General features: G+C 45.9%; 1 protein-coding gene across 1 annotated transcript in view; it reads left to right on the forward strand.

Annotated features, from left to right (window-relative positions):
- Positions 1–24,674, forward strand: part of LOC127919546 (tudor domain-containing protein 3-like) — a 48,170-nt gene extending 23,496 nt beyond the window's left edge. The window contains exons 4-15 of the mRNA XM_052503288.1: positions 2,040–2,111; positions 4,280–4,429; positions 4,920–5,201; positions 7,965–8,134; positions 8,327–8,463; positions 16,847–17,741; positions 20,150–20,363; positions 20,678–20,720; positions 23,164–23,173; positions 23,224–23,341; positions 24,144–24,415; positions 24,486–24,674. Of these exons, the coding sequence (XP_052359248.1) occupies positions 2,040–2,111; positions 4,280–4,429; positions 4,920–5,201; positions 7,965–8,134; positions 8,327–8,463; positions 16,847–17,741; positions 20,150–20,363; positions 20,678–20,720; positions 23,164–23,173; positions 23,224–23,341; positions 24,144–24,254 (2,202 nt within the window). The 3' untranslated portion in view covers positions 24,255–24,415; positions 24,486–24,674. The remainder of the gene's footprint in view (positions 1–2,039; positions 2,112–4,279; positions 4,430–4,919; positions 5,202–7,964; positions 8,135–8,326; positions 8,464–16,846; positions 17,742–20,149; positions 20,364–20,677; positions 20,721–23,163; positions 23,174–23,223; positions 23,342–24,143; positions 24,416–24,485) is intronic.
- Positions 24,675–24,708: the final 34 nt, after the last annotated feature.

Raw genomic sequence — 24,708 nt, forward strand, 5'->3', positions numbered from 1 at the left:
ACACACATCTACACAACATATACCCAATACACACACATCTACACAACATATACCCAATACACACATCTACACAACACATACCCAATACACACACATCTACACAACATATACCCAATACACACACATCTACACAACATATACCCAATACACACACATCTAATTACACAACATATACCCAATACACACACATCTACACAACATATACCCAATACACACACATCTAATTACACAACATATACCCAATACACACACATCTAATTACACAACACATACCCAATACACACACACATCTACACAACATATACCCAATACACACACATCTAATTACACAACATATACCCAATACACACACATCTACACAACATATACCCAATACACACACATCTAATTACACAACATATACCCAATACACACACATCTAATTACACAACACATACCCAATACACACACATCTAATTACACAACACATACCCAATACACACACATCTACACAACATATACCCAATACACACACATCTACACAACACATACCCAATACACACACATCTAATTACACAACATATACCCAATACACACACATCTACACAACATATACCCAATACACACACATCTAATTACACAACATATACCCAATACACACACATCTACACAACATATACCCAATACACACACATCTAATTACACAACATATACCCAATACACACACATCTACACAACATATACCCAATACACACACATCTAATTACACAACATATACCCAATACACACACATCTAATTACACAACACATACCCAATACACACACATCTACACAACATATACCCAATACACACACATCTACACAACATATACCCAATACACACACATCCATCTACACAACATATACCCAATACACACACATCTACACAACATATACCCAATACACACACATCTACACAACACATACCCAATACACACACATCTAATTACACAACACATACCCAATACACACACATCTAATTACACAACATATACCCAATACACACACATCTACACAACATATACCCAATACACACACATCTACACAACACATACCCAATACACACACATCTAATTACACAACATATACCCAATACACACACATCTACACAACATATACCCAATACACACACATCTAATTACACAACATATACCCAATACACACACACATATACACAACATATACCCAATACACACATCTACACAACACATACCCAATACACACACACATATACACAACATATACCCAATACACACACATCTACACAACATATACCCAATACACACACATCTAATTACACAACATATACCCAATACACACACATCTACACAACATATACCCAATACACACACATCTACACAACATATACCCAATACACACACATCTACACAACATATACCCAATACACACACATATACACAACATATACCCAATACACACATCTACACAACACATACCCAATACACACACACATATACACAACACATACCCAATACACACACATCTAATTACACAACACATACCCAATACACACACATCTACACAACATATACCCAATACACACACATCTACACAACATATACCCAATACACACACATATACACAACATATACCCAATACACACATCTACACAACACATACCCAATACACACACACATATACACAACACATACCCAATACACACACACATCTAATTACACAACATATACCCAATAGACACATCTACACAACACATACCCAATACACACACACATATACACAACACATACCCAATACACACACACATCTAATTACACAACATATACCCAATACACACATCTACACAACATATACCCAATACACACACATCTACACAACATATACCCAATACACACACATCTACACAACACATACCCAATACACACACATCTAATTACACAACATATACCCAATACACACACATCTAAGTAAAGGAATGGAATTCAGAATGTCTAAATATATACTCAAGGGCGTTCTAAATTCTTCTCCCCTTTGACCTCCAGAGCTTGGCCAAACACAGCAGGAGTAACATCGGACGAGAAGGTGGAGCCCCTCCCTTCGTGCCCTTCGGACAGGTATGACCTGAGTTCCACGCACAGCCAATCAGACTGATTTTCTCTCTGTTGACTAACCAATCAGACTGATTCTCTCTTCGTTGACTAACCAATCAGACTGATTCTCTCTCTGTTGACTAACCAATCAGACTGATTCTCTCTCCGTTGACTAACCAATCAGACTGATTCTCTCTTCGTTGACTAACCAATCAGACTGATTCTCTCTCCGTTGACTAACCAATCAGACTGATTCTCTCTCCGTTGACAAACCAATCAGTCTGATTCTCTCTCCGTTGACTAACCAATCAGACTGATTCTCTCTTTGTTGACTAACCAATCAGACTGATTCTCTCTCCGTTGACTAACCAATCAGACTGATTCTCTCTTTGTTGACTAACCAATCAGACTGATTCTCTCTTTGTTGACTAACCAATCAGACTGATTCTCTCTCCGAGTTGACTAACCAATCAGACTGATTCTCTCTTTGTTGACTAACCAATCAGTCCGATACTCTCTCTGTTGACGAACCAATCAGACTGATTCTCTCTCCTTTGACTAACCAATCAGGCTGATTCTCTCTCCGTTGACTAACCAATCAGACTGATTCTCTCTCCGTTGACTAACCAATCAGGCTGATTCTCTCTCCGTTGGCTAACTAATCAGACTGATTCTCTCTCAGTTGACGAACCAATCAGACTGATTCTCTCTCCGTTGACTAACCAATCAGGCTGATTCTCTCTCCGTTGACTAACCAATCAGACTGATTCTCTCTCCGTTGACTAACCAATCAGACTGATTCTCTCTCCGTTGACTAACCAATCAGACTGATTCTCTCTCCGTTGACTAACCAATCAGACTGATTCTCTCTCCGTTGACTAACCAATCAGACTGATTCTCTCTCCGTTGACTAACCAATCAGACTGATTCTCTCTCCGTTGACTAACCAATCAGACTGATTCTCTCTCCGTTGACTAACCAATCAGACTGATTCTCTCTCTGTTGACTAACCAATCAGACTGATTCTCTCTCCGTTGACTAACCAATCAGCCTGAATCTCTTTGTTGACTAACCAATCAGACTGATTCTCTCTCTGTTGACTAACCAATCAGTCTGATTCTCTCTCTGTTGACTAACCAATCAGACTGATTCTCTCTCCGTTTACTAACCAATCAGACTGATTCTCTCTCCGTTGACTAACCAATCAGACTGATTCTCTCTCTGTTGACTAACCAATCAGCCTGAATCTCTTTGTTGACTAACCAATCAGACTGATTCTCTCTCCGTTGACTAACCAATCAGTCTGATTCTCTCTCTGTTGACTAACCAATCAGACTGATTCTCTCTCCGTTTACTAACCAATCAGACTGATTCTCTCTCCGTTGACTAACCAATCAGACTGATTCTCTCTCTGTTGACTAACCAATCAGACTGATTCTCTCTTTGTTGACTAACCAATCAGCCTGAATCTCTTTGTTGACTAACCAATCAGACTGATTCTCTCTCCGTTGACTAACCAATCAGACTGATTCTCTCTCCGTTGACTAACCAATCAGACTGATTCTCTCTCCGTTGACTAACCAATCAGACTGATTCTCTCTCTGTTGACTAACCAATCAGACTGATTCTCTCTTTGTTGACTAACCAATCAGCCTGAATCTCTTTGTTGACTAACCAATCAGACTGATTCTCTCTCCGTTGACTAACCAATCAGACTGATTCTCTCTCTGTTGACTAACCAATCAGACTGATTCTCTCTTTGTTGACTAACCAATCAGCCTGAATCTCTTTGTTGACTAACCAATCAGACTGATTCTCTCTCCGTTGACTAACCAATCAGACTGATTCTCTCTCCGTTGACTAACCAATCAGACTGATTCTCTCTCTGTTGACTAACCAATCAGACTGATTCTCTCTCCGTTGACTAACCAATCAGACTGATTCTCTCTCCGTTGACTAACCAATCAGACTGATTCTCTCTCTGTTGACTAACCAATCAGACTGATTCTCTCTTTGTTGACTAACCAATCAGCCTGAATCTCTTTGTTGACTAACCAATCAGACTGATTCTCTCTCCGTTGACTAACCAATCAGACTGATTCTCTCTCCGATGACTAACCAATCAGACCGATTCTCTCTCTGTTGACTAACCAATCAGACTGATGAAATGGTCGTTTCTCTGTGCTCCTCAGAAGTGTGTAAGGAATGAGGAAGTGGACTCCAGAGAGCTGGACACCAGGAAGACTCTGGTCAGCACCAGTGTGGTGAAGACGGCTGACGAGAACGAAGAGTTTGAGAAGCAGAGGCTAGCAGCCATCGCTGAGGTGGCCAAGAACAAAGAGGTGTGTGTGTGTGTGTCTGTGTCTGTGTCTGTGTGTGTGTCTGTGTCTGTGTCTGTGTGTGTGTGTCTGTGTGTGTGTCTGTTTGTGTGTGTGTGTCTGTGTGTGTCTGTGTGTGTCTGTGTGTGTGTCTGTGTGTGTGTGTTTGTGTGTGTGTGTCTGTATCTGTGTGTGTGTCTGTTTGTGTGTGTGTGTGTGTTTGTGTGTGTGTGTCTGTATCTGTCTGTGTGTCTGTGTGTCTGTGTGTGTGTGTTTTATCCCTGTTGTCGTCGCTATAGTAACTGGACCATCCATGTCTGTTGAACTCTGTCTGTGTCCCACTGTGTGAGTTGGTACTGTTTCTACTGGCTTGTTGTATCTGAAGGGCCAGTTTCCCAGACACAGACCAGGTGTAGATTCTCCATTATAAAACAGTTGTTTAGTCCAGGAAGAGACTTTGTCTGTCTGCCCCGGGAGGAATCCAGCTCTGAGTGTCTTTTGACCTCTTCTGAAGGGAACTCGGACGTTTGGAGGCGGAGGCAATGCTGGCGGGAACCTCGTTAATACAGGCGGTCGGGACCGACGAGGAGGAGGAGACCGAGGAGGAGACCGACGAGGAGGAGGAGACCGAGGAGGAGACCGACGAGGAGGAGGAGACCGAGGAGACAGGGACTCGTACCGGCAGAGACGAGAGGAGAGGACGGAGGAGTCCAGCCGTCCAGAAGGAAACTACAGAGAGCTCGGGAGTTACCGGGAACAACCAAACTACCGGGAACTAGGAAATTACCGCGAGCTGGTGAGGGCTCCGACCTTTTGACCCAGTGTTTCCCTTAGCTCTGTGTAGGCGGGTGGGTCTCTTTCCCTCTGTCTAAAAGCCCCCTCCGGGCTCCTTTCAATTTTAATTGAAGATGTTTGAGGTCTTTGTGGTCAGGAGAATAATTCTGGTAAAATATGCCTTGGCTCTCTGGTTTTGGGCTGGACCTGTCTAGGCTTCACAACAACAACAACAACCACAACAACAACCACAACCACAACAACAACAACAACAACCACAACAACCACAACCACAACAACCACAACCTTCAACAACCACAACCTTCAACAACCACAACAACCACAACCACAACCACAACAACAACAACCACAACAAGTCAGCCTAATTCATTTGTTTAATTCCTGGCTCGCAGTAAGAAATGTCTCTGATTCAGGTTTTTATTGAGCCGTTTTGGTGTCAGAGTCAGATGATGGTTTAGGGTCCTCTGTGGTCTGATTGTGAAATAATCTTGGGGACCCTCATTGGTTTCAGAGTCAGATGATGGTTTAGGGTCCTCTGTGGTCTGATTGTGAAATAATCTTGGGGACCCTCATTGGTGTCAGAGTCAGATGATGGTTTAGGGTCCTCTGTGGTCTGATTGTGAAATAATCTTGGGGACCCTCATTGGTGTCAGAGTCAGATGATGGTTTAGGGTCCTCTGTGGTCTGATTGTGAAATAATCTTGGGGACCCTCATTGGTGTCAGAGTCAGATGATGGTTTAGGGTCCTCTGTGGTCTGATTGTGAAATAATCTTGGGGACCCTCATTGGTTTCAGAGTCAGATGATGGTTTAGGGTCCTCTGTGGTCTGATTGTGAAATAATCTTGGGGACCCTCATTGGTTTCAGAGTCAGATGATGGTTTAGGGTCCTCTGTGGTCTGATTGTGAAATAATCTTGGGGACCCTCATTGGTTTCAGAGTCAGATGATGGTTTAGGGTCCTCTGTGGTCTGATTGTGAAATAATCTCGGGACCCTCATTGGTTTCAGAGTCAGATGATGGTTTAGGGTCCTCTGTGGTCTGATTGTGAAATAATCTCGGGGACCCTCATTGGTGTCAGAGTCAGATGATGGTTTAGGGTCCTCTGTGGTCTGATTGTGAAATAATCTCGGGGACCCTCATTGGTGTCAGAGTCAGATGATGGTTTAGGGTCCTCTGTGGTCTGATTGTGAAATAATCTCGGGGACCCTCATTGGTTTCAGAGTCAGATGATGGTTTAGGGTCCTCTGTGGTCTGATTGTGAAATAATCTTGGGGACCCTCATTGGTGTCAGAGTCAGATGATGGTTTAGGGTCCTCTGTGGTCTGATTGTGAAATAATCTTGGGGACCCTCATTGGTGTCAGAGTCAGATGATGGTTTAGGGTCCTCTGTGGTCTGATTGTGAAATAATCTTGGGGACCCTCAGTGGTTTGAGACGGTGTGGGACTGGGCCTCAACAACAACAAGTCTTTCATTCAGTTGTGTAATGTAGACTCCTGGCTTGCAGCAAGACCCCTCCCTTCCCCCATCAGGCTGTCTCCCAAAGGGCACCATATTCCCTCTATAGGGCACTACTTTAGACCCTATTCCCTCTATAGGGCACTACTTTAGACCCTGTTCCCTCTTTAAGACCTGAGAGAGGGAAGTTCAAATGGGGGGGGTTAATGAAGACCTGAGAGAGGGAAGTTCAAATGGGGGGGTTAATGAAGACCTGAGAGAGGGAAGTTCAAATGGGGGGGTTAATGAAGACCTGAGAGAGGGAAGTTCAAATGGGGGGGTTAATGAAGACCTGAGAGAGGGAAGTTCAAATGAGGGGGTTAATGAAGACCTGAGAGGGGGAAGTTCAAATGTGTGGGGGGGGGTTAATGAAGACCAGAGAGAGGAAAGTTCAAATAGGGGGTGAAGACCTGAGAGAGGGAAGATCAAATGGGGGGGTTCAATGAAGACCAGGAGGGGGAGTTCAAATGTGTGTGGGGGGTCAATGAAAACCAGAGAGAGAGAGGGAAGTTCAAAAGGGAGGGTGGTTAATGAAGACCAGAGAGAGAGAAGTTCAAATATGTGCGGGGGGGGTTAATGAAGTCCAGAGAGGGAGGGAGAAGTTCAAAAGGGGGGTTAATGAAGACCAGAGAGGGAGGGAGAAGTTCAAAAGGGGGGTTAATGAAGACCAGAGAGGGAGAAGTTCAAATATGTGCGGGGGGGTTAATGAAGTCCAGAGCACTGTATTTGTACATGACATTTGAAATGTCTTTATTCTTTTGGAACTTCTGTGAGTGTAATGTTTACTGTTAATTATTATTGTTTATTTCACTTGTTAAAGTATGTTTCCATGCCAATAAAGCCCCTTGAATTGAACTGAAGTGCGTCACCTCTCCTGAGTTCCAAAAGAATAGAGACATTTCACATGTCATATTATGTCTATATACGGTGTTGTAACGATGTGCTCCGGGTCTTCATTAACCCCTCCCCCATTTGAACTCTCCTCCCCCATTTGAACTCCTCCCCATCTCTCCATCCCCCCTCCCCTCCCTCCATCCCCCTCCCATCCCTCCATCTCCCTCCCCTCCCTCCACCCCCTCCCCTCCCTCCACCCCCTCCCATCCCTCCACCCCCTACCCTCCCTCCATCCCCCTCCCCTCCCTCCACCCCCTCCCATCCCCTCCATCCCCCTCCCCTCCATCCCTCCACCCCCTCCCCTCCCTCCACCCCCTCCCATCCCCCCTCCCCTCCCTCCACCCCCTCCCATCCCCTCCATCCCCCTCCCTCTAGGTGGATGAGCGGGCCCTAAGGGACATTATGGAGATGGGGTTTGATAAGGAGGATGCTCGTCAGGCCCTGATGGACAACAACAACAACATGGAGGTGGCTCTCAACAGTCTACTGACGGGGACCTTCAAACCCCCCACCCCCCGAGGAACCCAGCAGACCCCCACCCAGAGGTAAGCCCTGTTCCCCCCCACCCAGAGGTAAGCCCCCCACCCAGAGGTAAGCCCCCCTCACCCAGAGGTAAGCCCCCCCCACCCAGAGGTCAGCCTACAACATGACCTACGACTACGTAATAACTATAGAATCCCATTGATAATGTGACTTTTCTGCTGCGCCTGTTTCCTCCATGCAGCAGACAGAGGAAGGGGTCGTGGCCGGGGTCGGGGTCGGTCCAGTAGGTTTGGGGGTGAGGATGAGGAGGAGGGAGCAGGAGGAAGACCGTCAGGACCCAGCACTCTGTTCGACTTCCTGGAGTCCAAGATGGGGAGCTTCTCCCTACAAGGTACAGTCCTGTCCTTTACCAATTGTCTTCATCAGCATTGCTATAGTTGAAACCTGTTCGTTTTAACAATAAAGAAGTGTCTCTACTTCACTTTGCTCCTGAATTCATGCACCTTGATGGGAGAGCGAGGCAGCAGCAGGGATCATTTCCCCTCCTCTACCTTTATCCCGCTGTGATGCCTGTTTTCAACCTGACATTTTTTTTTTCACAAAGCACAAAGCAGTTTGTTACACCTATTTGTGACATATTTTGAAAAGGGGAATTTTCTATTACAGGGAGATAATAACTTTCTTTTTGTTCCTGTTTTTCTTTCTGATTCACAACTCTTTTTTTTTCCAGCATCAAAGATGAACTGTCATTCAAAATTCCTTCAAGTATTGTACATTTTTAAAAATAATAGACTATTGTGAGAAACAATGTACTGTCTCTGGTGTTATAGTCTCTGGTGTTATAGTCTCTGGTGTTATAGTCTCTGGTGTTATAGTCTCTAGTCCTGTCTCTGGTGTTATAGTCTCTGGTGTTATAGTCTCTGGTGTTATAGTCTCTGGTGTTATAGTCTCTGGTGTTATAGTCTCTAGTCCTGTCTCTGGTGTTATAGTCTCTGGTGTTATAGTCTCTGGTGTTATAGTCTCTGGTGTTATAGTCTCTGGTATCATAGTCTCTGGTGTTATAGTCTCTGGTGTTATAGTCTCTGGTGTCATAGTCTCTGGTGTTATAGTCTCTGGTGTTATAGTCTCTGGTGTTATAGTCTCTGGTGTTATAGTCTCTGGTGTTATAGTCTCTGGTGTTATAGTCTCTGGTGTTATAGTCTCTGGTGTTATAGTCTCTGGTGTTATAGTCTCTGGTGTTATAGTCTCTGGTGTTATAGTCTCTGGTGTTATAGTCTCTGGTGTTATAGTCTCTGGTGTTATAGTCTCTGGTGTTATAGTTTCTGGTGTTATAGTCTCTGGTGTTATAGTCTCTGGTGTTATAGTTTCTGGTGTTATAGTCTCTGGTGTTATAGTCTCTGGTGTTATAGTCTCTGGTGTTATAGTCTCTGGTGTTATAGTCTCTTGTTATAGTCTCTGGTGTTATAGTCTCTGGTGTTATAGTCTCTAGTCCTGTCTCTGGTGTTATAGTCTCTGGTGTTATAGTTTCTGGTGTTATAGTCTCTGGTGTTATAGTCTCTGGTGTTATAGTCTCTGGTGTTATAGTCTCTGGTGTTATAGTCTCTGGTGTTATAGTCTCTGGTGTTATAGTCTCTTGTGTTATAGTCTCTGGTGTTATAGTCTCTGGTGTTATAGTCTCTGGTGTTATAGTCTCTGGTGTTATAGTCTCTAGTCCTGTCTCTGGTGTTATAGTCTCTGGTGTTATAGTCTCTGGTGCTATAGTCTCTGGTGTTATAGTCTCTTGTGTTATAGTCTCTGGTGTTATAGTCTCTAGTCCTGTCTCTGGTGTTATAGTCTCTGGTGTTATAGTCTCTGGTGTTATCGTCTCTGGTGTTATAGTCTCTGGTGTTATAGTCTCTGGTGTTATAGTCTCTGGTGTTATAGTCTCTGGTGTTATAGTGTATGGTGTTATAGTCTCTGGTGTTATATATAGTCTCTGGTGTTATAGTCTCTGGTGTTATAGTCTCTGGTGTTATAGTCTCTAGTCCTGTCTCTGGTGTTATAGTCTCTGGTGTTATAGTCTCTGGTGTTATCGTCTCTGGTGTTATAGTCTCTGGTGTTATAGTCTCTGGTGTTATAGTCTCTAGTCCTGTCTCTGATGTTATAGTCTCTGGTGTTATAGTCTCTAGTCCTGTCTCTGGTGTTATAGTCTCTGGTGTTATAGTCTCTGGTGTTATAGTCTCTGGTGTTATAGTGTATCGTGTTATAGTCTCTGGTGTTATAGTCTCTGGTGTTATAGTCTCTGGTGTTATAGTCTCTAGTCCTGTCTCTGGTGTTATAGTCTCTGGTGTTATAGTCTCTGGTGTTATAGTCTCTGGTGTTATAGTCTCTGGTATTGTAATCTCTGGTGTTATAGTCTCTAGTCCTGTCCTGTCTCTGGTGCTGTAGTCCTGTCTCTGGTGCTGTAGTCTCTGGTGCTGTAGTCCTGTCTCTGGTGCTGTAGTCCTGTCTCTGGTGCTGTAGCCCTGTCTCTGGTGCTGTAGTCTCTGGTGCTGTAGTCCTGTCTCTGGTGCTGTAGTCCTGTCTCTGGTGCTGTAGTCTCTGGTGCTGTAGTCTCTGGTGCTGTAGTCTCTGGTGCTGTAGTCCTGTCTCTGGTGCTGTAGTCTCTGGTGCTGTAGTCCTGTCTCTGGTGCCGTAGTCCTGTCTCTGGTGCTGTAGTCTCTGGTGCTGTAGTCTCTGGTGCTGTAGTCCTGTCTCTGGTGCTGTAGTCTCTGGTGCTGTAGTCTCTGGTGCTGTAGTCCTGTCTCTGGTGCTGTAGTCTCTGGTGCTGTAGTCTCTGGTGCCGTAGTCCTGTCTCTGGTGCTGTCGCCCTGTCTCTGGTGCTGTAGTCCTGTCTCTGGTGCTGTAGTGTCTGGTGCTGTAGCCCTGTCTCTGGTGCTGTATCCCTGTCTCTGGTGCTGTAGTCTCTGGTGCTGTAGCCCTGTCTCTGGTGCTGTAGTCTCTGGTGCTGTCGCCCTGTCTCTGGTGCTGTAGTCCTGTCTCTGGTGCTGTAGTCTCTGGTGCTGTAGTCTCTGGTGCTGTAGTCTCTGGTGCTGTAGTCTCTGGTGCTGTAGTCTGGTGCCGTAGTCTCTGGTGCTGTAGTCTCTGGTGCTGTAGTCTCTGGTGCTGTAGTCTCTGGTGCTGTAGTCTCTGGTGCTGTAGTCTCTGGTGCTGTAGTCTCTGGTGCTGTAGTCTCTGGTGCTGTAGTCTCTGGTGCCGTAGTCTCTGGTGCCGTAGTCTCTGGTGCTGTAGTCTCTGGTGCTGTAGTCTCTGGTGCCGTAGTCTCTGGTGCTGTAGTCTCTGGTGCTGTAGTCTCTGGTGCTGTAGTCTCTGGTGCTGTTATCTCTGGTGCTGTAGTCTCTGGTGCCGTCGTCCTCTCCTCTGGTGGTTACAGTGAGGAGCCAGGCCAGATGGTCTGTGTCTCTCTACAGAGGGTATTAATCTGTATGAAACAGTGCTGCCGTTAGTTAAGTCTCTGACATCAGTGTGTCGGCATGGCGACAAACTGACATATGGTTCACCACAGAGGGGAAATGGACACAGTCAACAGAGAGGGATGGGTTTCATTTCCTGCCTTTCATGAGGGGAAGTTACCGTTTGCTGTTTGGGCTCATTTCAAGCGTTTTAGACGTTTGAAACCAGAGTTTGGGATCGTTTTTACTGAACTCTGGCAATGACTTTAGTTTCTGCCTTCTTTGTTTAAAAATAAAAAGTATATAATGACGTTTGTTTTTTGATTTGTTTCTCAGGTCTCCAATTAAAAGAGCGTATCCAGAACGTATTAAGCATGTCTGTGTGTGTACACGTTAGGAATGTGACCAATGGACAATGTTGCTTAACGTTTAATCTGCATTTTTTTTTTTACAAATAATTTTCTGTTAAAACTATACACAAAAACATCAGAAAATTCCACGTCAATTTACCATGCATAGTGGTCCTATTAGTTCACGATGCAGAATCATTCATTCACGAAGCAGAATAATGGTCCTAATAAGGACCCCTAGGGACAGACGGTGAAGTTCTATCTCCTCTCCCTCAGACAGACAGTGTAGTTCTATCTCCCTCAGTCAGACAGTGTAGTTCTCTCTCCCTCAGTCAGACAGTGTAGTTCTCTCTCCCTCAGTCAGACAGTGTAGTTCTATCTCCCTCAGTCAGACAGTGTAGTTCTATCTCCCTCAGTCAGACAGTGTAGTTCTATCTCCCTCAGACAGACAGTGTAGTTCTATCTCCTCTCCCTCAGTCAGACAGTGAAGTTCTATCTCCCTCAGACAGACAGTGTAGTTCTATCTCCCTCAGTCAGACAGTGTAGTTCTATCTCCCTCAGTCAGACAGTGTAGTTCTATCTCCCTCAGACAGACAGTGTAGTTCTATCTCCCTCAGACAGACAGTGTAGTTCTATCTCCCTCAGTCAGACAGTGTAGTTCTATCTCCCTCAGTCAGACAGTGTAGTTCTATCTCCCTCAGTCAGACAGTGTAGTTCTATCTCCCTCAGACAGACAGTGTAGTTCTATCTCCCTCAGTCAGACAGTGAAGTTCTATCTCCCTCAGACAGACAGTGTAGTTCTATCTCCTCTCCCTCAGTCAGACAGTGTAGTTCTATCTCCCTCAGTCAGACAGTGTAGTTCTATCTCCCTCAGACAGACGGTGAAGTTCTATCTCCCTCAGACAGACAGTGTAGTTCTATCTCCCTCAGTCAGACAGTGTAGTTCTATCTCCCTCAGTCAGACAGTGTAGTTCTATCTCCCTCAGTCAGACAGTGTAGTTCTATCTCCTCTCCCTCAGTCAGACAGTGTAGTTCTATCTCCTCTCCCTCAGTCAGACAGTGTAGTTCTATCTCCCTCAGTCAGACAGTGTAGTTCTATCTCCTCTCCCTCAGTCAGACAGTGTAGTTCTATCTCCCTCAGTCAGACAGTGTAGTTCTCTCTCCCTCAGTCAGACGGTGTAGTTCTATCTCCTCTCCCTCAGTCAGACAGTGTAGTTCTATCTCCCTCAGTCAGACAGTGTAGTTCTATCTCCCTCAGTCAGACAGTGTAGTTCTATCTCCCTCAGTCAGACAGTGTAGTTCTATCTCCCTCAGTCAGACAGTGTAGTTCTATCTCCCTCAGTCAGACAGTGTAGTTCTATCTCCCTCAGTCAGACAGTGTAGTTCTCTCTCCCTCAGTCAGACAGTGTAGTTCTATCTCCTCTCCCTCAGACAGACAGTGTAGTTCTATCTCCCTCAGACAGACAGTGTAGTTCTATCTCCTCTCCCTCAGTCAGACAGTGTAGTTCTATCTCCTCTCCCTCAGACAGACAGTGTAGTTCTATCTCCTCTCCCTCAGTCAGACAGTGTAGTTCTATCTCCTCTCCCTCAGTCAGACAGTGTAGTTCTATCTCCTCTCCCTCAGTCAGACAGTGTAGTTCTATCTCCTCTCCCTCAGTCAGACAGTGTAGTTCTATCTCCTCTCCCTCAGTCAGACAGTGTAGTTCTATCTCCCTCAGTCAGACAGTGTAGTTCTATCTCCTCTCCCTCAGTCAGACAGTGTAGTTCTCTCTCCCTCAGACAGACAGGGTAGTTCTATCTCCCTCAGACAGACAGGGTAGTTCTATCTCCCTCAGTCAGACAGACAGTGTAGTTCTATCTCCCTCAGACAGACAGTGTAGTTCTATCTCCTCTCCCCAGACAGACAGTGTAGTTCTATCTCCCTCAGACAGACAGGGTAGTTCTATCTCCCTCAGTCAGACAGACAGTGTAGTTCTATCTCCCTCAGACAGACAGTGTAGTTCTATCTCCTCTCCCTCAGTCAGACAGTGAAGTTCTCTCTCCCTCAGACAGACAGGGTAGTTCTATCTCCCTCAGACAGACAGTGTAGTTCTATCTCCTCTCCCTCAGTCAGACAGTGAAGTTCTCTCTCCCTCAGACAGACAGGGTAGTTCTATCTCCCTCAGACAGACAGTGAAGTTCTATCTCCCTCAGTCAGACAGTGAAGTTCTATCTCCCTCAGTCAGACAGTGAAGTTCTCTCTCCCTCAGACAGACAGGGTAGTTCTATCTCCCTCAGACAGACAGTGTAGTTCTATCTCCCTCAGACAGACAGTGAAGTTCTATCTCCCTCAGACAGACAGTGTAGTTCTATCTCCCTCAGTCAGACAGTGTAGTTATATCTCCCTCGGTCAGACAGTGTAGTTCTCTCTCCCTCAGTCAGACAGTGAAGTCTTCCTCAGTCAGACAGTGAAATCTCCCTCAGTCAGACAGTGAAATCTCCCTCAGTCAGACAGTGAAATCTCCCTCAGTCAGACAGTGAAATCTCCCTCAGTCAGACATTGAAATCTCCCTCAGTCAGACAGTGAAGTTCTCTCTCCCTCAGTCAGACAGTGAAATCTCCCTCAGTCAGACATTGAAATCTCCCTCAGTCAGACAGTGAAGTTCTCTCTCCCTCAGTCAGACAGTGAAATCTCCCTCAGTCAGACAGTGAAATCTCCCTCAGTCAGACAGTGAAATATCCTCAGACAGACAGTGAAATCTCCCTCAGACAGACAGTGTAGTTCTATCTCCCTCAGACAGACAGTGAAATCTCCCTCAGTCAGACAGTGAAATCTCCCTCAGTCAGACAGTGAAGTTCTATCTCCCTTAGACAGACAGTGAAATCTCCCTCAGTCAGACAGTGAAGTTCTATCTCCCTCAGTCAGACAGTGTAGTTCTATCTCCCTCAGTCAGACAGTGGAGTGAAATCTCCCTCAGTCAGACAGTGGAGTGAAATCTCCCTCAGTCAGACAGTGAAATCTCCCTCAGTCAGACAGTGAAATCTCCCTCAGTCATATCCCCTTGAAAGCACCTCTGCTTCGGTATGTTTGTTTGTCTGTTCAGTGTAGGACGACAGCTTTTTAAATGCCAAAACCAAACCTTCTCTGGAGAGTCGAGGCGCCCGCTGAACGGGTGTTCTACTTGTCTGTGAAGGAAGGTCGCTTCTGAAGTAGGACTAACGTCCATCACGAGGCTTCCAGAACTGTCCATCAAATTAATCTTGAGCTGCCTGTGGGATAAACAATCGTACAGCCTGCCTCTGCCGCCTGCTCACAGACCAATCGTTACATCTTGTTAAATACCATGACTTGCCAATTTCATTTATTTTATTTCACCTTTTACTTAACCAGGGAGGCCAGTTGAGAACAAGTTCTCATTTACAACTGCGACCCTGACCAAGATAAAGCAAAGCAGTGCGACAAAAACTACAACACAGAGTTACATATGGAGTAAAACAAATGTACAGTCAATAACACAATAGAAAACTCAGTTTATTCACTGTGTTCAAATGTAGTAAGGAGACATTTAGTAGACTGAAAATACATCTTCCTCTAGGAATCGCCTCCTGAGATTCAGTATTTTTGAAAACGGAGACTGGATTAGTTGCCGTACTTCAGAGAACACAAACACTCACATCTTTTCATAGAGAGGTGGGAGGGGCACAGAGACAGACAGAACAGCTAGAGAGGTGGGAGGGGCACAGAGACAGACAGAACAGCTAGAGAGGTGGGAGGGGCACAGAGACAGACAGAACAGCTAGAGAGGTGGGAGGGGCACAGAGACAGACAGAACAGCTAGAGAGGTGGGAGGGGCACAGAGACAGACAGAACAGCTAGAGAGGTGGGAGGGGCACAGAGACAGACAGAACAGCTAGAGAGGTGGGAGGGGCACAGAGACAGACAGAACAGCTAGAGAGAGGGGAGGGGCACAGAGACAGACAGAACAACTAGAGAAGTGGGAGGGGCACAGAGACAGACAGAACAGCTACAGAGGTGGGGAAGAGAGATGGGAGGGGCACAGAGACAGACAGAACAGCTAGAGAGGTGGGGAAGAGAGAGGGAGGGGCACAGAGACAGACAGAACAGCTAGAGAGGTGGGGGTGGCACTGAGACAGACAGAACAGCTAGAGAGGTGGGAGGGGCACAGAGACAGACAGAACAGCTACAGAGGTGGGGAAGAGAGGTGGGAGGGGCACAGAGACAGACAGAACAGCTAGAGAGGTGGGAGGGGCACAGAGACAGACAGAACAGCTAGAGAGGTGGGAGGGGCACAGAGACAGACAGAACAGCTAGAGAGAGGGGAGGGGCACAGAGACAGACAGAACAGCTAGAGAGAGGGGAGGGGCACAGAGACAGACAGAACAACTAGAGAAGTGGGAGGGGCACAGAGACAGACAGAACAGCTACAGAGGTGGGGAAGAGAGATGGGAGGGGCACAGAGACAGACAGAACAGCTAGAGAGGTGGGGAAGAGAGAGGGGAGGGGCACAGAGACAGACAGAACAGCTAGAGAGAGGGGAGGGGCACAGAGACAGACAGAACAGCTAGAGAGAGGGGAGGGGCACAGAGACAGACAGAACAGCTAGAGAGAGGGGAGGGGCACAGAGACAGACAGAACAGCTAGAGAGAGGGGAGGGGCACAGAGACAGACAGAACAGCTAGAGAGAGGGGAGGGGCACAGAGACAGACAGAACAGCTAGAGAGAGGGGAGGGGCACAGAGACAGACAGAACAGCTAGAGAGAGGGGAGGGGCACAGTGTAGGCAGGTCAGACACCAGACAGAACAGGGCACTAGGTCTATCAGCAAACAAAAACTACTTTTTGTGTATCCAATTTGGTTGAAATGTTTTAATGTTTACACCTGTGTGTGTGTGTGTGTGTGTGTGTGTGTGTGTGTGTGTGTGTGTGTGTGTGTGTGTGTGTGTGTGTGTGTGTGTGTGTGTGTGTGTTCTCTCTCTCTGGGTTTCCCCTCCAGAGCCAAAGAGCCAGTCCTCCCAAAGGCATCACGAGGGTAAGATGACGTTCCCTCCTAACAGCCAGTCCCAGGACAGGTACCCCCAACGCAGCGACAGCCGTAACGACTGGTCCAGGAACGACAGATCACGGAAGGAGAGAAACGAGAGGAACGACAGATCAGACTTCAGGAACGACCGGAACGACCGACCACCTCGTTTCCAGAGAGATAGTGACAAGGATTTCCCTAAACCTGGCCACGACCCCTCCATCGCCACATCCACCCCTTTCCCAGCCCCAGCTCCAGCAGGGAGCCGGCAGGGCCAGGAGAGAGCCCAGGACAGAGGCCAGGAAAGGGGCCAGACACAGGAGAAGGCCCCTCCTGGAGGTGGAGGAGGGTCAGAGAGGTGGAGAGAGGCCCAGGACAGAGGCCGGGAAAGGGGCCAGACACAGGAGAAGGCCCCTCCTGGAGGTGGAGGAGGGTCAGAGAGGTGGAGAGAGGCCCAGCATGAGAGACAAACAGCCAGGGAGGCCAGAGGACAGACATCAGTGTTCTGCCCTGCTGCTACGTACCCTGCCCCCGGCCAGCGGAACAGAGAACCCAGAGACGGAACCCAGGGGGATTCTTCTGGTTCTAGAACCTTCCAGCAGGGGATCAGAGTAGGTTCTAGTTCTGGTTCCGGAGGGTTCCAGAACCAAAGTCGGAGAGAGCAGCACTCGGTACCCGATCTGTCGTTTAATAAGAGAGGAGGAGGAGGAGGAGGAGGAGGAGGAGGAGGAGGAGGAGGAGGGATGAAGCAGGACAACGGACCTGCACCAGCTGCCTCTAAACCAGGCCAGCACCAGACAGAGTCCAGTTTTAACTGTGTATCAGAACCTAAAGGGGTCCAGAGGTCTGACAGCGGAACAGACAACAGGTATGGATACTGGATTAGACTTGATTGGCAACGTCATCAAATCAAATCACATTTTTATTGATCACATACACATGGTTAGCAGATGTTATTGATCACATGGTTAGCAGATGTTATTGATCACATACACCTGGTTAGCAGATGTTATTGGTCACATACACATGGTTAGCAGATGTTATTGGTCACATACACATGGTTAGCAGATGTTATTGGTCACATACACATGGTTAGCAGATGTTATTGATCACATACACATGGTTAGCAGATGTTATTGATCACATACACATGGTTAGCAGATGTTATTGGTCACATACACATGGTTAGCAGATGTTATTGATCACATACACATGGTTAGCAGATGTTATTGGTCACATGGTTAGCAGATGTTATTGATCACATGGTTAGCAGATGTTATTGATCACATGGTTAGCAGATGTTATTGGTCACATGGTTAGCAGATGTTATTGATCACATGGTTAGCAGATGTTATTGATCACATGGTTAGCAGATGTTATTGATCACATGGTTAGCAGATGTTATTGATCACATGGTTAGCAGATGTTATTGGTCACATACACATGGTTAGCAGATGTTATTGGTCACATGGTTAGCAGATGTTATTGGTCACATACACATGGTTAGCAGATGTTATTGATCACATACACATGGTTAGCAGATGTTATTGATCACATACACATGGTTAGCAGATGTTATTGATCTCATACACATGGTTAGCAGATGTTATTGATCACATACACCCGGTTAGCAGATGTTATTGGTCACATACACATGGTTAGCAGATGTTATTGATCATATACACCCGGTTAGCAGATGTTATTGGTCACATACACATGGTTAGCAGATGTTATTGATCACATACACCCGGTTAGCAGATGTTATTGATCACATACACATGGTTAGCAGATGTTATTGGTCACATACACATGGTTAGCAGATGTTATTGATCATATACACCCGGTTAGCAGATGTTATTGGTCACATACACATGGTTAGCAGATGTTATTGATCACATACACCCGGTTAGCAGATGTTATTGGTCACATACACATGGTTAGCAGATGTTATTGATCATATACACCCGGTTAGCAGATGTTATTGGTCACATACACATGGTTAGCAGATGTTATTGATCATATACACCCGGTTAGCAGATGTTATTGATCACATACACATGGTTAGCAGATGTTATTGATCACATACACATGGTTATCAGATGTTATTGATCACATGGTTATCAGATGTTATTGATCACATACACATGGTTAGCAGATGTTATTGGTCACATGGTTATCAGATGTTATTGATCACATACACATGGTTAGCAGATGTTATTGGTCACATGGTTATCAGATGTTATTGATCACATACACATGGTTAGCAGATGTTATTGATCACATACACCCGGTTAGCAGATGTTATTGATCACATACACCCGGTTAGCAGATGTTATTGGTCACATGGTTAGCAGATGTTATTGATCACATACACCCGGTTAGCAGATGTTATTGATCACATACACCCGGTTAGCAGATGTTATTGATCACATACACATGGTTAGCAGATGTTATTGGTCACATGGTTAGCAGATGTTATTGATCACATGGTTAGCAGATGTTATTGATCACATACACCTGGTTAGCAGATGTTATTGATCACATACACATGGTTAGCAGATGTTATTGGTCACATGGTTAGCAGATGTTATTGATCACATGGTTAGCAGATGTTATTGATCACATACACACGGTTAGCAGATGTTATTGATCACATACACATGGTTAGCAGATGTTATTGGTCACATGGTTAGCAGATGTTATTGATCACATGGTTAGCAGATGTTATTGATCACATACACACGGTTAGCAGATGTTATTGATCACATACACATGGTTAGCAGATGTTATTGGTCACATACACATGGTTATCAGATGTTATTGATCACATACACATGGTTATCAGATGTTAATGTGAGTGTGTAGCGAAATGCTTGTGCTTCTTGTTCGGACAATGCAGTAATAACCAACAAGTAATCTAACCTAACAATTCCACAACTACTGTCTTATACACACAAGTGTAAGGGGATAAAGAATATGTACATAAAGATATATGAATGAGTGATGGTACAGAACGGCATAGGCAAGATGCAGTAGATGGTATAGAGTACAGTATATGAATATGAGATGAGTAATGTAGGGTATGTAAACATTATCTAAAGTGGCATTGTTTGTATGGATACTTGATTAGACTTGACTATGAATGTCGTCTCGTTGTCAATGTCATCCGTGTTTATGAATACAACGTGTGAGAGTTGACTGTTTACTAATGTGTGTGCAGTGCCAATGAAGAAAGGTGCATTCTGGGATGTGCAGTAACGTTGTGTTGTATTGTAGAGCTGAGCCCAACAGCAGACGGAGAGGAGGAGGGGGAAGTCATGGGGAAAGACCCAACTCTGACAACTTTGACCGTTACCGGGACAACGGACCGTCGTACTCTTCTACGTCGTGGGCGGGGCAAGAGAAGGACTGGGGCGTGTCCCGTGGTGAGTCTCGTCCAGTGAAAGGCCAAGTGGGCAGCGGCCCAGGCTGGGGCCACACCTCCAAAACGGTGACTCGTCAACGGAACACCGGACAGGGCCAATCAAACAACAGAACTACTCCTCTGGTCCCGCCCCCAGGGGAGGGAGGGAGGAGCCACACAACAGGAACAGCACTAACCCCGCCCATAACAAGGCCTAGGGGAACATGGTTGAAACCATGGGAGACCAGGTTCAACACCGCCCCTCAAGAAGAGAATCGGGGCAGGTCAAGATGGGGCAGAGATCAGACCAGAGGTCAGACCAGGGGCAGGATAGATGGGACCGATAGATGGAGCATGGTTAGATAGATGGGAGCAGTGGCTCAGAGGCCTGGGGAACTTAGAAACCAGGAGACCAGGTTCTAGCGATCTACTGGGAAGACAACAAGGATACAACTGGTTATTAACACTGGGAGTCATGGTTAGATAGATGGGAATCGTGGTTAGATAGATGGGAGTCATGGTTAGATAGATGGGAGTCATGGTTAGATAGATGGGAGTCGTGGTTAGATAGATGGGAGTCATGGTTAGATAGATAGATAGGTCATGGTTAGTAGATGGGGTTAGATGGGAGATGGTTAGATAGATGGGAGTCATGGTTAGATAGATGGGAGTCATGGTTAGATAGATGGGAGTCATGGTTAGATAGATGGGAGTCATGGTTAGATAGATGGGAGTCATGGTTAGATAGATGGGAGTCATGGTTAGATAGATGGGAGTCATGGTTAGATAGATGGGAGTCATGGTTAGATAGATGGGAGTCATGGTTAGATAGAGATGGTTAGATAGGAGTCATGGTTAGATAGATGGGAGTCATGGTTAGATAGATGGGAGTCATGGTTAGATAGATGGGAGTCATGGTTAGATAGATGGGAGTCATGGTTAGATAGATGGGAGTCATGGTTAGATAGATGGGAGTCATGGTTAGATAGATGGGAGTCGTGGTTAGATAGATGGGAGTCATGGTTAGATAGATGGGAGTCATGGTTAGATAGATGGGAGTCATGGTTAGATAGATGGGAGTCATGGTTAGATAGATGGGAGTCATGGTTAGATAGATGGGAGTCATGGTTAGATAGATGGGAGTCATGGTTAGATAGATGGGAGTCATGGTTAGATAGATGGGAGTCATGGTTAGATAGATGGGAGTCATGGTTAGATAGATGGGAGTCATGGGTTGGGAGATAGATAGGGAGTCATGGTTAGATAGATGGGAGTCATGGTTAGATAGATGGGAGTCATGGTTAGATAGATGGGAGTCATGGTAGATAGATGGGTTCATGGTTAGACAGGAGTCATGGGGATAGATAGATGGGCTGTGTTAGATAGATTCGTGGTTAGATAGATGGGAGTCATGGTTAGGTGGGAGTCAGGATAGATGGGAGTCTGGTGTAGATAGTAGATGGGAGTGTGGTTAGATAGAGAGTCATGGTTAGATAGTCATGGTAGATAGTCATGGTTAGATAGATGGGAGTCAGGTTAGATAGATGCTGTGGTTGTAGATGGGAGTCACATGGTTAGATAGATAGGAGTCTCTGTGTGTAGTTCTATAGGTGGGAGTCAGGATAGATGGGAGCTGTGTGTAATGGTTGACACCTCTGTGTAGATGGGAGTTCTATAGGTCCAGGTTAGATAGATGCTGTGTGTAATGACACATGGTTAGATAGATGGGAGTCTCTGTCATGGTGTAGTTCTATAGGTCCAGTCATGGTTAGATAGATGGGAGTCATGGTTAGATAGATGGGAGTCATGGTTAGATAGATGGGAGTCATGGTTAGATAGATGGGAGTCATGGTTAGATAGATGGGAGTCATGGTTAGATAGATGGGAGTCATGGTTAGATAGATGTCATGGTTAGATAGATGGGAGTCATGGGAGTCTCTGTGTGTAGTTAGATAGTCAGGTCCAGGATAGATGCTGTGTGTAATGGGACACCTCTGTGTGTAGTTCTAGAGGTCTGTGTGTAGTTCTACAGGTCCAGGATAGATGCTGTGTGTAATGACACCTCTGTGTGTAGTTCTACAGGTCCAGGATAGATGCTGTGTGTAATGACACCTCTGTGTGTAGTTCTACAGGTCCAGGATAGATGCTGTGTGTAATGACACCTCTGTGTGTAGTTCTATAGGTCCAGGATAGATGCTGTGTGTAATGACACCTCTGTGTGTAGTTCTACAGGTCCAGGATAGATGCTGTGTGTAATGACACCTCTGTGTGTAGTTCTATAGGTCCAGGATAGATGCTGTGTGTAATGACACCTCTGTGTGTAGTTCTATAGGTCCAGGATAGATGCTGTGTGTAATGACACCTCTGTGTGTAGTTCTATAGGTCCAGGATAGATGCTGTGTGTAATGACACCTCTGTGTGTAGTTCTAGTTCAGGTCCAGGATAGATGCTGTGTGTAATGACAGGTTCAGGATAGATGCTGTGTGTAGTTCTATAGGTCCAGGATAGATGCTGTGTGTAATGACACCTCTGTGTGTAGTTCTACAGGTCCAGGATAGATGCTGTGTGTAATGACACCTCTGTGTGTAGTTCTATAGGTCCAGGATAGATGCTGTGTGTAATGACACCTCTGTGTGTAGTTCTATAGGTCCAGGATAGATGCTGTGTGTAATGACACCTCTGTGTGTAGTTCTACAGGTCCAGGATAGATGCTGTGTGTAATGACACCTCTGTGTGTAGTTCTACAGGTCCAGGATAGATGCTGTGTGTAATGACACCTCTGTGTGTAGTTCTATAGGTCCAGGATAGATGCTGTGTGTAATGACACCTCTGTGTGTAGTTCTATAGGTCCAGGATAGATGCTGTGTGTAATGACACCTCTGTGTGTAGTTCTATAGGTCCAGGATAGATGCTGTGTGTAATGACACCTCTGTGTGTAGTTCTACAGGTCCAGGATAGATGCTGTTCATCCCTCTGGTCTCACGGCCGTCGTGGTCTTCACTGAGTATGGAAACTGTGAGGAGGTCCTTCTACACAACATCAGACCGGTCAGCACGGACTTCTGGGTAAGTATCTATGGGACTACAGTTGCTCTGTAGTCAACTCACCTTTCCACACATCATCTCTCCTCTCCAGCTTCTCAAACCGTATTGGAGGAGAATGTCCAAGGCCCCCTCCCCCACCCCCACCCCTCGTCCGTCTCCTCTAATGGGTTTTAGAGAAGGAGGCGAGAAAAAGAGGATGTGATGAGGAAACGAGGAAAGACTCATTGAGAATGAGCCTTCGTTCTACCCAATAGAAAGTCCTTGGTTGCGTCTAAGATGGCGCCTCATATTCAGGTGTGAAGACACAGACTGATACAGCATGGGGTTTAGCCTTCAGGAAGGTCAGCTGCTCTAATATCATCTCTTAAACCAGCGCAGTGTCTTCTCAGTGTCTTTAGTCCAGAGTGCAGATCTAGGATCAGGTCCTGCCTGTCAGAACGGCGGAGGGAGAGAGGAAGGAAGGAAGGAAGGAAGGAAGGAAGGAAGGAAGGAAGGAAGGAAGGAAGGAAGGAAGGAAGGAAGGAAGGAAGGAAGGAAGGAAGGAAGGGGGAGGGAGGGTGGCAGGGTAGCCTAGTGGTTAGAGCGTTGGACTAGTAACCGAAAGGTTGCAAGTTCAAATCCCCGAGCTGACAAGGTACAAATCTGTCTTTCTGCCCCTGAACAGGCAGTTAACCCACTGTTCCTAGGCCGTCATTGAAAATAAGAATTTGTTCTTAACTGACATGCCTAGTTGAATAAAGGTTTTTAAAAAATTAATAGAATCATATTCAGTATGATTAAAAAAATAAATAAACTGATGGTAGGTCTGTATGTGTGGTGGCAGAAGGAAGAGGAGGGGCTAGAGTACCGGCGCGGGGGAGACGGGCAGCCTAGGACCACCACGAGGACACGGCCCACGGTCCAGTATTACCAGCCGCCCAGGGCCAGGGACTGACTGACCACATCATGACTGAGTTACGGTACGGACAGGTTACACCTGGACACTACATGACTGAGTTACAGTACAGACAGGTTACACCTGGACACTACATGACTGAGTTACGGTACAGACAGGTTACACCTGGACACTACATGACTGAGTTACGGTACAGACAGGTTACACCTGGACACTACACCGTACAGACAGGTTACACCTGGACACATGACTGAGTTACAGTACAGACAGGTTACACCTGGACACTACATGACTGAGTTACAGTACAGACAGGTTACACCTGGACACTACATGACTGAGTTACAGTACAGACAGGTTACACCTGGACACTACATGACTGAGTTACAGTACAGACAGGTTACACCTGGACACTACATGACTGAGTTACGGTACAGACAGGTTACACCTGGACACTACATGACTGAGTTACAGTACAGACAGGTTACACCTGGAC

Source organism: Oncorhynchus keta, unplaced genomic scaffold (genome assembly GCF_023373465.1).
Source record: "Oncorhynchus keta strain PuntledgeMale-10-30-2019 unplaced genomic scaffold, Oket_V2 Un_contig_16940_pilon_pilon, whole genome shotgun sequence".
NCBI classification, from domain to species: domain Eukaryota; kingdom Metazoa; phylum Chordata; class Actinopteri; order Salmoniformes; family Salmonidae; genus Oncorhynchus; species Oncorhynchus keta.